The sequence below is a fragment of the Apteryx rowi genome, unplaced genomic scaffold (assembly GCF_003343035.1).
Source record: "Apteryx rowi isolate R43461 unplaced genomic scaffold, aptRow1 scaffold_18, whole genome shotgun sequence".
NCBI classification, from domain to species: domain Eukaryota; kingdom Metazoa; phylum Chordata; class Aves; order Apterygiformes; family Apterygidae; genus Apteryx; species Apteryx rowi.
In genome coordinates, this window is record NW_020448085.1 from 5,309,854 (window position 1) to 5,325,847 (window position 15,994).

At 43.5% G+C, this 15,994-nt stretch overlaps 1 protein-coding gene across 1 annotated transcript in view; it reads left to right on the forward strand.

Moving 5' to 3' along the window:
• Positions 1-6,822, forward strand: part of ANTXRL (ANTXR like) — a 60,712-nt gene extending 53,890 nt beyond the window's left edge. Inside the window, exon 18 of the mRNA XM_026061330.1 lies at positions 6,592-6,822. Within this exon, the coding sequence (XP_025917115.1) occupies positions 6,592-6,822 (231 nt within the window). The remainder of the gene's footprint in view (positions 1-6,591) is intronic.
• Positions 6,823-15,994: the final 9,172 nt, after the last annotated feature.

Sequence of the window (15,994 nt, forward strand, 5' to 3'; positions counted from 1 at the left end):
CCTTTTTAAAARTAGTGCTGAAGAAAATAGTAATTATATTCTCATTGTCGGATRCCAATACTTTATTTATTGGACCTTAGTTTTAAAATCCTCCTCTCTTCAGTCAATGCCTTTTCCTCTCAGCTGTTCCTAGTTTTGGATTACCATCATTTTAGGTGTTAATTCTGAGCTGCCAAATAGATCCCCAGAAAATAATTATTGACAAGGAAGGATTTATTAAACTTGAAAATATTTAAAGAGCCAAACTCCAGACTCCCATACAAACAAATATTTTATGGTGATTATAGTTAATGTTTTGATTGATACTTAATAACTGAAAATGGCTATATAAAAACCCTACAAATTAATGAATTAAGTCATTAACAATGCATAAAATACAATATTATTAATGATATGATGATTAATGTTAAATAATATAACTATAACTATAAATTATATATTTACTGAAAGCATGATCAGCGACCAAATGACTACTATGGGAATCTCTCACATTTCCAATATTCATCCTTCAACACAAAAGCAATGTCTCAGTCGCAAGTGTAAGATAGTTAGTAAAAGTTATTTGAATATTCCTGAAAACCAGGCAGGCTTGCGTTTTRTGTGACAAACTGTTTCAGTGGCTCACTAATTTCTAGCCTGTATGCTGCAGGCTAATCAGTGCAATTCCCAGGAATTCGGTGAAGGTTTTAATGAGCCGTGACATGTTCAGCACACAGGCARCATGAAGCAGGGCAGTGCGAGGAAGCATTCAGCAAAGGTTGATTCACATGGGTCCTGGCTCCTTAGGARCCAGCTGGTAATCCTAATACCAACCCAAGGAACGTGAATAGTGGGAACTCTGTGCCTCCTTGGATCAGCTCTTTCTCTTTAAAATTACTGTATCCATAATCTGCCTCACTCATAAATAAATCTGGTTGGCAAGCTTCCCATACTGTTGATGTTTTAGGATACTCAGTTTAGGTGCATCTGCTAAAATTATTCTGTTCTTTTAATCAGTCTTCTGATTTTTTCCAAGGTTCAGCTTTCACAAAAGTCAAAGTGGACGTGACCCAAACTTGTTGACCACAAAAGCTTTKCTAAACCATTGGTTTCTGGGCATTTAGATCAAAACCTTCACTCAGCTAAACTGATTTTGACTTTCTCTATAGACYAGCTCTCAAATATCTTCTTTTGCCTTGCGGTTTGAAGTTTCATCATTCATTTTATATCTAATATGCCTTGTGTTTTGTAGGTAGCATAAAAGGTTGACTCTGTTCTTCTGAGTTTTAGAACGCCATTTTCACATTGAGCTACCGACAAATTTTTAGGAAGTGAAGCTAAATACTGACAAACCATGCCTATAGCAAACTGGGGCAGAGTCATCCCAGATAAAAGCCAGTAACATTGGTAAATGAAGCTGGGGAGAAATTTTACTCCACTTATTTGAACCTGAGGAAATTATGTTAATCTCAGATTTCAGTGTCCTAAAATTAATACATTTGATTGGGAGCTACTTTTTTTTTTTTTTTTTTTTKGTGGTCCAGTGTTTTGGACCACTATGTGAAGAACCCTAAAGTTTCCTGTGTTTCAGAGTGCTCAAACTTTAGAGGAATTATTTTATTTTAATTCATTATAAAATTTAAAGATAAGTATCATATTCCTGCAAAGTCAAAGACGAAGAGAAATTACAGTGAAAATCTAAGTGAAGCCAGTTCTTCCTCAGTCAAATACCCTTCTCTGGTGGTCAGGATTGTAGCACTGAGATTCCATAAGCAAAAATGACAGTGAACAGAAACCAAGACAAAATTTGTAAAGGGAAGGATATCTTTTATTAGGTCAACTAATACTGCTGAAACGAAGGAACAGACTGGCTTTTGTGTGCACAAACACTCTGGCATGCACAGGGGTGAGGCTGAATTTGATTTTTGTTAAACAAATACCAGGATGTGTATTAAAAAGAACAGAGCAAGGTGACAGCTACTGGCAGATGGGGTGGATTTTTAAAATTCTTTCTGCTGAAGTGCTCTCGGTGTCTTGGATGAAGAGACTTGCTGCCCACCGCACTGTCTTTGAATTGCCCGGTTCCCTTAAACAGCTCCTTTCTATTGAAGACTTGCTGAGTGGTAGATATGAAAGACTTTTAGGGAACAAGTGCTGGGGAAAGATGTACTGAGCATTATGATGAAAATAGCCTAGAAACAAGTTGTGTAGGCTTTCAAGAGGTTCCTCCCTTCCTTCCCCCCTTAAACCACATGCAAAAACACATCCTAGGTGGTCGAGGAGGCATTGCCTAGGAGTACAAAGTGCCTGAATTACACATGTGATCGTTACACTGGGATAAAAGCTGGAGTCAGGACAAGGGCAGATCCCGCTGCTTCAGTATTTGTACCTTTTGAAAAGCCAATTTGGCAAGCGGCGTAACAAGAGCCTAACAAGTGGATGGGCATATGGGGAGGCAAAATAATTGTGCAGCGGGGAGAGTGTGCAGATGTGAGCTGGAGGGAGGGCGTACCTCCATATGGCGCTGCGCTGACCTTCAGGCAGTGCCTGAATGACGGTACGGGTCATGCTGTCCGAGGGATGCTGCGCCACGTGCGGGGCTGAAACCGGGCAGGACTGGATTTACGCAGATCATCTGCTTCCCAGAAAACAATAAAGCAGCTACCGGCAGCTGTTGTGCCTGCCTGAGATCACTGTGGCATTACTGCATCTTGCAACTCAGACACTTTCCCTAAAAGACGTAGTGCACGCCATCCTTTGGGAGAAAGTAATACTGTTGCCACTCATAAGCGGTGGTGGCTCTCAATCCATGCTAATCACTTGTGTTGATTAGTGTGGTGAGAGCATAGTGTGCAGGATACCTTTGGAATAATATCTTAATATTTCTGTCCATGTTTTACGCAGTTTAAGTGAATTTATGTGCGTCTGGAGAGGAAATTACTTAATCCTTTCAAACAGAGTATTAAAAATCCTGTGGTTACTTTAAGAAACAGAATGATTATTTGAGAAACTGGTGTGGATTTTTTTTTTTTTAAGTTAATCTCAGAGGAGTGTGCATGTTACAGCAGAGTAGACCATACATTCTCTTGTAAGCAATGCAATGAGCACAGAGCCTAATTCTTCAACCTGGAAATCTTTTGATGAAAGACACTAGATAAGTTCAAAGTACAACTTGTGATTTATAATCATTTGTGCCTCCCTCTCCCTATTGACTGTTAATCCTAACACTAGCTAAGAGCTCAGCCTTGATTTATCAATGGCTGCGTGAAGTGCTCAGAAGAATTTACTCCAGTATTCACCAGTAAGTTGTTGATAAATGAGATTGGAGCTAACACTAATAATCTTTTGTGAGGAAGTGTCACTTCATATACATCGATCATCCAAGCCTTTATCTGTCAGACTCTCCCAACGCAGCCGTATTTTTTCATGACACAATGCGGCGCATGGCCTTTAAATTACCCATCTGTCTGACAAATCAGCGAGTGTGGCAGAAACTGGCAGCAGTTTGACGTCGCCTGTCACTTTAACTGAAGTGAAAGTAATGCAAACAGATTTATGGGATCCCCTTTGATTATAGACTATGAATATATTTGGGATTGATGTTTGGGGGATAGACAGAACAGAGGCAGGAAAGGCTTGTAGGCAAAAGCATTAGCGTTGGGTTTGGAGCTTTACATATCCTATGAGGGAGTTTGTTCTGTTTTATATCTTATTTTTCTTCTGCTCCCCATACGTAGGCTCTCCTCTGAATACCATCTTTAATTTTTCCTTTTTTGGTCCTGGGTGATTATTTAGCTGCTCTAAATTCATAACTTTAGAAATATCAAGGCTGAGTTTTCTTAAATGTTATTTGCAGAACAGTTCTAAACATTTCTGTAGTGTTCACTGCAGAGGAGTAAATACTGCTGAATTTCCTAGGTAGCCTGAAGTGTGCTTTGAATGAAATGGAACATAGCAGAAGACAAATGGCTGCTTTGTACAGGCAGGGATGGCCCCTTGCTGCAGCCCTGGCCCAGTGCTTGCGTCCTGTGACAGAGCAGAGCAAAGCACTGACTTGACTTTTGATCTGATGTTCATCTTTGTTTCAGAAGTAACCAGGATCTTACTTGGCTTTTGCCCCGTGATGCCTCCATGCACAGATGCTCTGGCCCCAATATAGTGTAGCTTTGAACCTGGTTCATAAGCTAAGACCTCTGTAACAAGCTCACTTCTTTAGGAAGGGGATTTTATCCTTTTTGAGGCTGCTGTTTGAGTGTAGTGGTGAATTTGTGATGGTGGAAGCTGGGACCGAGAACTACTGAGTGCGTCTCCTGTACGGGCAACAACGCATCCATTCAAACAGCTCTTGGCTGCAGCCAAGCTCTTGGAGCCCTGTGCCATCCAATCCAAGTAAGTGGCAGGGTGGTACCGTTTGGATGTTAGTACATTTGTTGAATCGTTTTCTGAGCTTTCTGAAGCTTTCACAAGCGTCTCTTGATAGGTAGCAGAAATAGCTCTGTTTGCCTTTCTTCAGAGAAGTCATAAACTTAAGTGATTCACTTATTTTTAAAGGAACAGTTTTCATGAACAAAGCTACAGGCACTGGAAGTCACTTAATAAAATAAATAGTTGTGGTGTGAGTTGTCATGGCTTTTACCTGGATTCCAGGGGAAATTGTAATTTGAGGGGTTGCCACAGAAATTCAGCCCATTCCCAAAACACCTTCAGACTTTCCTTGTGCTGGGCAGCAATGAGCTAGCAGCGATTTTCCATCACTGGTGTGGGGACCTGTATCCCYGTGTCATCGCAGCCATTGGTAGCTGTGGGTATCACAGTCTAGAGCTGCTTAACCCTGAGGGAAGCTTTTCTAAATCTGGAGTCCTGCTCCTTCATTTTGCCTGGAGTGGATGTTGGCATAACTCTGGGCTGAATCAGGCTTGTTGATTCCAGTGGGCAACCTGAGCCTCTGCCCAGCGCATGGCTGTGCAGGTCTCTTAAAACAGTGGAAGGAAGGTGCCTTCTGGGACAGATACCAAACAACTTTTTTGCTTTTCCCCAGCTATTGTTTGCCCTGCAAAAAAAAGAAACAGGTCTCATTCTCCTCTATGCTAAACTGCAGAGACCATTTTTATTAGGGTGATTTCTGCATGGAACAAAACAGGCCTGCTGCACAGAAGGAAGGGGTGCTGGCAAGTGGAGTTCATCCCTTCCAGCCCACAATCGCTTATTTGGAAACCACATCCCAGTTGAGATGAGCAAAAATGCAGCTGTAGCTTGTGCTTTTTGATAAGTAGATGGGAGCTGTGAATAGCCCTTCAGATGCAGAACAGCAGTGATTTGTGAAATGCTGCTGTATTAAAAAAAAAAAAGGGGGGGGATTGAGGCTGGTGGGATTAGCCAGTCCATCAGGTGTTTGAAGGTTCCTCTAAATGGGCTGTTGGCAGTGTCACTCCTGTGTTTTCAGACAGCCTTCATCTCCAGCCTTTGTATGTGATGATGAAAGGCCTTTCTGACTTCCAGGCACACAGGCTTCTGCCAAGCTTGTGGCAGTCAGGTTGTTGCATAATGTCTCCTCCCATCTCTGCTGTGCGAGGAGATGGAGACAGTGATGCCAAGCATTGAGTTCGCGCACACAACATTTTGTGTCTGGAGGGTTTCATGTGGGCCTCCACAGTGACAGCAGGATGCTTTGTAATAAAACATAGTGGCCTTGGGGAGGAATGAGTAGAGTCAGCAGCAGAGATCTTGGTACCTGACTGGGGTTGCTRTGTAGGATTTGAAGTGCCCAGCAGCCTCTGGCTGCTCCCCACAGGAAAGCCTAGGTGGACTGAGGATATGTCTGTCCCTCTGTCTGTCTGGAACCTGGTTAATGAGAACCTCTGCAAAGCTGTGTTTTGGTTGAAGGAAGCCCTCATGTGTTTGTATTTAGTCCCTGGTTGAGTAGGACATCCCCAGTGCTTGCTCTTGTTTCAAACTAAGGCTTCTTCTGTTTAAAATCTCTGCCTACAGTTCTCCCACCGCGTTCTACATCYATTCCAAAATTGGAGAGCCCAAGTCCCACACTTTGTTCGTGCTTGTGGGGACAATAGGGAAGCTGCATCTACATTTGGAGCACAGAAGACAAATATACTATGCCAGTATAGTTTTCCTGGTGTGGACACCAGCTAGGCTAGCATCATTGTGGAAAGGAAAGCTACAGATGGAGCCTTTGCTAGTATTGTTCCACTGGTATAATCCTGTCTCTGCTATGAGGTTTTTTCCTTGTCAGTCAGGGATCTTGCCAAGGCTGGCAGGACTCTGTTGTGAAGTTGTGGCTTTAGTCGCATTCTGCATAGCTCCAGTAGCAGAGCAGAGGGCAAATGTGAGCAATGTCACATTGGGCTCCCTTTTTGCTTAAACAAGTCCTAGGCTATTCTTTATAGGCAGCAACTCTGAAACCCAAGAGAAGCATTGCTTTCTAGTGCTGTCCATTAATACAACATGGTCTGAATGTCATGTGTAGGACCCAGGGAATGATACCGGATGAAGATCTCTAAGCGCAGTCTGACCCTTCTGCTTACAGCCCCTTTGGCTAATTGCTGATGAGTCAAAACACATTTTTGTAATAAATAATAATTTTTTCTTTATCTCCAGGGAAGATGCATAAACTTCACTCGGGTGAAATCAGATGGGACCTCCGCTCCTTACAGCCCACCTCCGAAGCTGCCAAAGCGTGATGACATTCCTCTTAACAATGCTCCAAGAAGTCCTTCTCCTCCTGTGTCTCTGCAGCCTCCTTCCAGGCAGCCACCTCCTGGACCACCCCCATCCCGAGCCCCTCCTGGACCCCCCCCCTCACGCCCGCCCCCCCAGCCCATGGCTTAGAGTGTGGCAAAACCCTGATTGACAAAACATGTCTCTTTGCTGAACACAGCATATTTATTGAGTATTGGTTTACAGTTAAAGATATCAGAATTTGTTGCTGGTCAGCAAAAAAAAAGAAGAAAAAAAAAAAGAAAAATTGCCAAGTGTCAATTTTAATGTATGAATATATTTATACCACACGTGCTGAGTAAACATTCAGTGGATAGATTCAGAGCTATGGGAAATAGGAACAAACCAAAATGATCATCTAGATACAGTTGCAGCTTTAGTATGTATACATTTGAAGATCTATTTACATATGACATTTGTCTGACTTGGTACGTCAGATCATACATTAATAACTTTAGCCAGATACATGCGCATCAGTTGTTTTGGTAGCTGCCACCTGCAAGTCGGTTAAACATAGTTCAWTGAAGAATTTGCTTTCTTTCCCCAACAGTACTGCATCCAGATGTTAGCAGGGAGCAATAATTGCAAAGATAATTTTCTGCCTCTGTTTGATTCTGCAGGTGGAATTTCCATGAAAGTTTAACTTAATGAGGTAAAATGAGATTATGTGCCAATAACCTAGCTTTAATAATCTAGCATGGAGGAGTATCTTTTTCTCCTGAGGAAAATCAGTATTGAACCTGCCATCTCTGCAAATGGTTAGACTTGGTTGCATAGAGTAGTCATTGAAGGTCAGATTTTGGTTCTAGAAATCCAAACCCTGAACAAGACCTGGCTTTGTATTTGTCCAAATATCAGCTGAATTTAGAAAAAAACTTTTTGGTTCAGTGTTTAGTTTTCATTTACACAAAACATGCTCCAAAATGGAACAAAAAAATATGTAACTAACATAACTGCTACCATAYGCAAACAGCATGTGTTTTATATATACATCAGGAGCATACAGGAATCAATTCCATTGCCATTTAATCATTGAGGATTTTCCTTTTGATTTCTGGATGCTCTCRTGATTCAAATATGAATCCCCCTATGAACATCTATCTTTAGACAGCCCAGATCCCGCTAACATGTAACCTTGCAGTCTGCCTGTGGTTGAGGATGACACAGTGTCTTGTGTCAATGTTAGCCTTTCTCCTTTTCTATATGATGTTTGGCTGGGGTTCTCCCAAGTGTTGGGGCTACTTGCTGATGACCTTAACTCTCTGCGCCATCTGAAAGTGATGTTAGCACCCACATAGAGGTGGGGATTTATGACGCGGGACTGTGGGGCAGTCCACGAATTGTGTTTGCTAAGCAACACCTGAGTGGGTTGCACCCAGATCATTCCCTAGTGAATCAAAGTAACACCTGAGCTTGTTTTTCTCCTCTACCACCAATTATATGGTATTGGAGAGGGTGGCTGCAGATCCATGTGTTGGTTAGCAGTGTCACTGGCTGTGTTACTAGGACAGTTGTAGAAATTTTGTCTATGTTGTGTTATGACACAGCATATACTTCTCTCTCTATCTCTGTGTAGGTGTGGGTGTACAGCACATAATGCTAGTTATTGGCATATAACTCAAAGATAAAACACTAATTGTATCATGCAGTTACTCCAGATTTAAGGCCTCTTCATGCTGTTGCTACAGGAATATAAAGTTGCACTGGTACAGGTAGGAATCAGGCTTACTACTTCCAGTYGAAGTCCCATGTGCAGAAAGCAACACCAAGCTCTCATCAGTCTATGCTGATCACTGTGACATGCCGTGTGTATGCAGCTGGGGCTGTTAAAGATTAAACTCAGAAGAACCACAGAGCCTCTTTCTCCTCTTGCACTGCTCTGCTCTCTTAAGTTATGCTCTTACCTCATGTATATTGGTGCAGGTAGTGGAATCACACTCATTGGTGCCAGCTGGCCTTGGAGCTGTTCCTGATTTAGGCCTGAGCCAGCAAAGCACTTCTGCATGCATTAAAATGTCCTGCAGGTCAAGATGAACATCCTTATGCCCAAGTACTTTGCTGACCTGTGACTTCTTCATGATCAGAAAGGATAATTGGGATGTACTCAGCCCTATCCTCATTCTTTTTAGTCACTTGAATAGGGTCTGCATAATCTGGTCCATAAGAATGGATTTCTGTTTGGAGGAGAAGCGTGTGTTTTTGTGTGGGAACTGTGTAGGCTTCTGTTTGGTTTCTCTGCCTTTACAAAACTTGCTCGGAGAGTAGCACTCCCATGGATGGAAAGGCCTTTTGCAGCCAGTGTGACACTTAGTCAGTCATCAGTTGCTTATCTCTATTTCTTTCAGCTGAAAGATAAAACTAAAATGTGTCCAATTTTTCATTGCAGTTCTGGTGAAGCTCCACTTCTGACACTGGTGAAAGGAACTGGATTGTTCCAGGGAGAGGACAGGGACCTGGACGTGGGGGAAGGTGCTTTGCTAGCAAAGATCAYTGGCTCACGTTATTGTGGTCATATGGAAGCCTACATGAAATAAATTTGCTAGGTCTCAGCCCTGTTCTAATGCATGTGCGCAGATGACCCTAACAGTCTCTGATGTTGGCCATCTAAGAATAATGAGRCAACAAATTCTAGCCAGGAATTGAAATGCAGAGGGTAATAAATCCCCCTGCCAGGGTAAAAAATGGCCTTTGAGATTCAGCTGCCTGCAGCAATGGGCAGACCTCTGCTGTATCTGTGCTATATCTATATACAGACATCTTAGATGCCAAGTCTTTCAGCACCAGGCAGTGATGGAATTGACACARTGGTGAAGCTTACAAATGATGGTAAGGAGCCAGTAACACAAAGCAAAAATTTGTTTACAAAATTAGTACCTGTTAATAAAGTTGAATTGATGGATCAGAAGTAAACTTGAGCAAATGAAAAAGTCTGCAGGTCAGATTCTGTCTTGTCTTGGCCCTGTATAGTTCTTAAGGGGGGGTCAGTAGAGACCTCTCGTTGCAGATTTGCACTGATGTTAAAGTAGGCAAAATCTGACTCACCTTCAGTGAGAACAGAGGTGTTGGCTTGGGCAGGGCTTGTTACAATCAAACATCCAACACACCTATTGTTTGTAGTTGAGGGGAATCTTTGCTAGAATATGTCTCGTCTTGCAGAGATAGCAGATATTAACAATTTCTGTGTAACTTGCAAGTACAGTGGAGGCAGTAATGGTTTGGGATTCCAGGTAATCAGGTCYATATATGATAGAGTAGGAAGCACCATAGATTTGAAAATTACATTCAGTGTAAATGGAGCTTTCAGCATCCTCACTATACAAAATTAAGCATTTGGTGTATAACTCAAGTTTTTCCTGCAGCTTCTGCAATGGGAGCACTGCAGGTTTAGATTATAGTTTGTAGGTAAAGTGGGAAGAAAAGAAAGTGAACCAGACTGACTTGCCTTTGCCAAGTGAGTGGGGCAGTGAATACACTGCACTGGCTACAGAAAGGCCTTTTGGCTTTGTAAACATGTGTCCGTTTGCAGTGATCTCAGGCACTATAACAATGCAATAGGAGAAACTGGTTGCTATCGTATAGTCTACTGAGCTTGATCCTCACCTGGTGTAAACTAACATAGGCCAACCAAAGTCAAGGCAGTAATGCTAGTGTCTCTCAGCTGAGGACTGGCTCATAATAAATGAAGGGACAAAATCGCTCTGACTGGCTGGATGTTTGATTATGTTTGGTTTAGTATGCTTGTAGGCCAGTTGTGATTACARTAGTTGCACTGTTAAGAAATGTTCTCATGTGGGATGATTCCCCAGTATTTTCAAGCTTGTAGCATCATTTGAAACCTGCAAAAAGTGAGTATCTARTGCTTTGCCTCATCCAAGTGAAAAATAAGGATTTGGGGGACCTTTGGCTCACACTTAGCACAGATGTGAGAAGAAACAAGGTACAAAGCAGTGGGGAGCAAAAACCCCATGTGATTAAAGCTGATACAGAACCACATTGATCAAAGCATGTTCATGGCCATCTTTCAACCTCAGTGCATGTATTGTCATCTGTGGGAGTTGGCTGCAGAGCAGACGGCCCTCAATGTAAAAAGGAAAAAAAGAAAAAGAATCAGCTCCTCATCTGAATGAGCGAGTATAACAATGAATGACATTATTTCATGAACTGTACCAGTTCAAATGCATGTGCACCTGGTGCTCCTAATACTTTTTACTCCTGTTGGTCTTTAGACAAACTTGATCAGTGATATGCTTTCTCTCTTAAATGTTTGCTGTTTTTATTGTTGTTATTTTGTTTTTGTTTTTTAAAAAAACACAACATTTCACTGAGAAAACAGCCCTTCTTCTGTAAATATAGAGTTTAATTTGGAGGAGACAGCACACTTCTGGATGTTACTGCTGGACAGTTATTTATTAAAAGGGGCTTAAGGTGAATAAATACAGGTGGCTCAGGATACATGCATGCAAGTGTGATAATGCAGTATAGCATTTTCAGTTCTCTAGTTTGGGGGGAAGGAGAATTTTAGGGTCAATCTAGTATGTTTAGAAGTTCGTTACTGATCTGATACTTTTGAATAATGCAATAGAGATTTGTAACATTTAAATGCTTGAACAAATGTGTAGATTATGATAGATTTTCATTTGGGGGGAGGGGGTAGTGGAGGAGAAACTTTTTTAGTTTTTAAGGGAAAACAATGTACTGTACTAAACTTTTCTGGAAAATGTTTTTGTTTTCAGAAACAGGGGGGGGCTGGGCTGACAGCCAGCTGGGGCATGGAGATGAGGGAGAGAGGAAGCAGATTATTGAAGGTCAAGGAAGTTTTACATGGGGGTGTGGGTTTGTTACTGGTACATGTGGTACAAATTTTTGTAACTAACATGCAGCTTCCATGTTATAATCGTATAACCTTTATGCATTTTAAGTGCCTGCTCCATTTTTCTGAGAAAACCTTGCAAATGTAATACCTGCATGCAAATGTGGGAGATGTAGCCAAAGTCTTATAATCCAACATAATGTAGTCTTAATGGATTCAAAATCAACAATAAAAATACTTACTGGTTAAATATTGCTGAGAATTTCATTCTAAGGGTCATTTTGAAAGGGCACAAGAGTGTTTGAAGACTGTTTTTCATTAGCTCAGCCATCCTATGGTCAGAAGGAGAACGTGGAGTCGGGCTGCCAGAGTTGCTACTGACTCATTATTTGACTAAGGACATGGTGTGTTGTGTGCCTCAGTTTCCCTGTTTCTAGCATGAGAATTTCAATTCTTGCTTATTCAAGGGCAAGGCATCATTTGTTGGAAATCCCCTTTGATCTCAGGTAACTGGGTAGAAATGCTGAGTAATTTCCACTGGAGTTGGTACTCGAATATTGCTTAATACATGGGGCAGGATCTGAGCAGTATTGCTGCCATCTTGAAGACTTAAGAACAGAATAGAAACAACTCATAGAAACAACACAATAAAAGCCAAGCAAGATGAGATGCTGGAGCTCGTCTTTAACAAGGAGCAAGTTCTGTGGCAAATCCTACAGCTATAAAAATCACTGGAGACACTAGGCACTAACCAAGGTCTGGATATCATCTGTACACAAACACAATTACTGATTTTTAGGAGTCCTGCCTGAATGACACAGGACTTGATCCTAACATCCCTTCTCACTCATTTTCTCTGAAGTTATTTTTCCCTCTCTCCCTCCCTGCTGGAAATGCTTCYTCTGTATCTCTTTAAGCCTGATTTTGGGAGTGGGGGGAAAGAGGGTGGCCTGGTGGAAACTTATTGCAAGCAAGAAGGTCAGGAAGGGTAAGCCACAAAAATCCCCAACCCCAGCAGGCTGCAATTATGGGCAATCAAGGCAGTTGCAAAGCTGCTGAGCTGTGCTTTGTGCGCAGTCTGCACAGCATGACAACCGCAGCCCCAAGGGTGAGGGGAGAGGGAGCTGGTCCTTGCACATGTGCAGCCCACTGAGCCCACGGGAGCCCTGTCSAGGGAGTGCCATGAGCCATCGCGACACTAAGGACCTCAGCAGCTTCCTTCACAGCTGGAGAGGGGGAAGGGCTTCTCTTGCTCTGCTGCTAGCAAAAGGTTGTGCATGGGGGGAATTGCGCTTTTGATCCAATCCYGCTTCACCTTCCTGCATCTGTGAAAGCAGCACAGAGCTGGCAGCTGGCTGGGAATAGGGGGCTCCCAGGGCCAGGCCACAGGGCTATTCCTGTCCGTGGCTCCTCTGCTCTGTAAAGGAGCTGGGATGGGAATGGTCAGTCAAGCCCAGTTTGTGTCACTGTGGAGCCTGAGTGCTTTCTGCAAATATGGTGGGCACTGATTTGGGAGTCTGGTTGCTGCATCAAGTCCTCATGGCAAAGCTGAGGCAGGTGGGAGCTGTGGTGTCTGAGCCCAGCAACCATCTCCCTCTGGCTGCTCCTACTTGTGATGTAGTTAAAGGGAGCTGATAGCCTTTGCCCTGGGAGCTGTGTTCCTCCCTCAGTGGGATCTGGGATCGCTGTCCCTGTCAAAGAGCTGGGTTCGCCTGTACTCTGCTGCTCAAGCTGACAACAAGACAATACTCACCCAGAATGGTCTTGTGGCCTTCAGTCTTTTTTGTTACTCCATCTGGTCCTTACGGGAAAGGCAGGCTAGGGYTCTCCAAAGAGATCAGATAAACAAAAGCTCTCCTGGAGCCAAGGTTCTGGGCATTTTTGTTCTGCATTAACAAAAACCTGACACTGGTTGCAGCTGTGGCTAGTTAGGATTATGCATGCCTGAGACAACAGAATTCAGATATGACCTGAACTTCCCCAGAGACTGGGAATGTGCAGATCCAGGGCTGTGGTTACAGGCAGGTCTATAAATAGCTAGTAATGCTGATTTAGCACCTTTCATCAAACATACTTTACAGTCTCAGAAGCAGCATTTACATGTGAACATATATACCAGCAGGGGAATCAGTGACAAGAATTTTACTGGCTTCAGCATCTGGGTCAGGAACTGAAAAATGCCCCTTCCCCCTTTGCTCCCATTCCTATAGACACCRCAGGCAGAGCACATTGCCTCTGCTCAAGTTGTCTAATCTTTATTGTGGGAGCATGCTTTGGTCCTTGGTTTAAGACTTTTCCCAGACTTCAGTGACTTCTATGGCACAGTTCGCCTCTCCCTGCATGCTGATCATTTTCCCGCTCCCCATTACTGCAAGGGAGGGTACCCTGGAAGTCTCCTAGCCAAGTACTACTCTGATTTCTGACTGCAGCTCAGAAGAACAGTTGAGACCCCAAAGATGAGATGAAAGACCTACAAGCCCTACAAAAAAAGGTGAATGCAGGGAAATCCTGTGGAAAGGATTTTCCTGTGTCACGCAGATTGAGAAATGTTTCYGGGTAAGCTTTCAGAGATGCAACATTGGCATGCATGCATAAACAATTAGGTCCTTAGATAACCCCATCTGTGTCTCTGCCACAGAGTCRTGCATTGAGCTCTCCTCATGCCAGCTTATCACTTCCACGTAGCAATCGAGCTGCCCTTTGTCCATGCTGGTGCCCTCCTGCATCTTGCTGAATCTCTGGGACGTGATTCTTGGGTGCAGGGAGTCTGTTCCTACATGATAGAAATAGAGGCCCTGCAGAAATATCTTAGGCCCTGTGACCCAGAATATCCACATTAGAGGTATAGTTTTTCCCTCTGATGGCAAGAGTATTTGGATTTACAGCATGAGTCTTCACAGAGGACACAGAAGAATGTAGTGTACAAGACACATGCACATGTAATAAACACACATGCATTTGGCACAAGTTACTAAACAAAGTTTTCTTCTCCTCAGAGATTGCAGTTGGTGCATCGTTCAGGTAAAATGCTAAAGACCCTGAAGTATTTCCTAGCCTCCATTTCTTCAGTATATAGGAAGATGTTTTGAGCTGACAGYAGGAGTCCCAAGAGTCCCCTTCTGACTATGTATGGCTTCTCAAACCATGGACTTTCTCTCACCAGCATGATTTCYTTTGCTTTTGGCTAGTCCAGACGTAAGTAGTCTCTTTTCATTTTTTTGCTTCCCTCTCTGAAAATAGACTTCTCTTTTTTCATGACTGAAGCTTCTTGTGTTCCTGAGAATCTATACAGTGTGCCCAAGTCATATAGCTTGGTGGACTGGCAGCAACATTTTTGTTGATGTTCTTCTCTAGAAGATTTTTTTACTTCTAAATCCCACTTCCTTGAAAAAGAAGAGAATTCATCCCACCTGGGATATGGTTACTGTTAGTCTCCRAGTACAGGTCTGTGTAGGGCTTCATGCATTCAGATAAATGACATTCAAAAGCACTTTGAGATCAATGGCTGGAAGGTACCAGACCAGMTTGGGTGGTGAAAAACTGGAAGTCCTAAGCCAGGTGTAGACAGATTGCCATGACTGTCACTCTTGGCAAGTGCTGCCTTGCAGATCACAAGCACTGGGACCATCTCAGGGTCATGGGCAGAGATAACTGCAGTGGGAGGAAGGAAGGCTTCAGTACAGCYGTGGTGCTGGAGTGGTACAGAGATTGATTTTCATCCTTGATGTCAGCACGGGAAGCTTGGCTGCATGTGGACTCTGGGTTCACGGTAGAGCAGAAAGCTAAGAGGGCTGGAACCTGCRGCACCTCCTTGTCAGGGCACATGAGGGCTGGCTGCTCTGCAAGGGAAGGTTGAGGGAAGAGCAGGCAGGATGTCCTGAATGGACCCAGACAGCAGGTCCACCATAGTCTCTAAGGAGGTGTATCTGGAAGGTGATTCTTCTGCATCCTCCTTGAATCCCATTGTATTCCTTTGCCCAAGGGGTGTACRCATGGTGGTGGTCTGTTCTCTGAGGGCTTGATCCAGAGCCTGCTGGTGCCACGAGTGGCTTTGAGGAATTGACTGAGCAACCTCATGTTCACTGGGTTTGTTATTCCCAGCCTCTGGGTTCACCAACTCTGCAGCRTCATTTTTGTGGGTGACAGGGCCAGTGTTAAGCCCTGCCTTYCCTCCTGTGATGCTACCACAGCAGAGCCAGGCCTTGATGTTGCTCAGGCAGTGCTCACCCCAAGCCCTGAGGGCTTCTAGTTCACCACTTGGGAGCCTCCCCAGCACCATGTGGGCAGGCAGTGAAACACTTGGGCGCTGCTGTAAGAGACTAAGTGCTGAGGGAGTCAGGATGGTTCCTGAATGCTAYTGCTGGCTCTGGCTGTGATTTACTTTGGGGCTTTGGCTGTCTCCCTGTCCTCCCATTTTGTGCCTCAGTTTCCCTTGCTGGAAGGACAGAGCTCACCTCCAGATGTTTTAGCTAT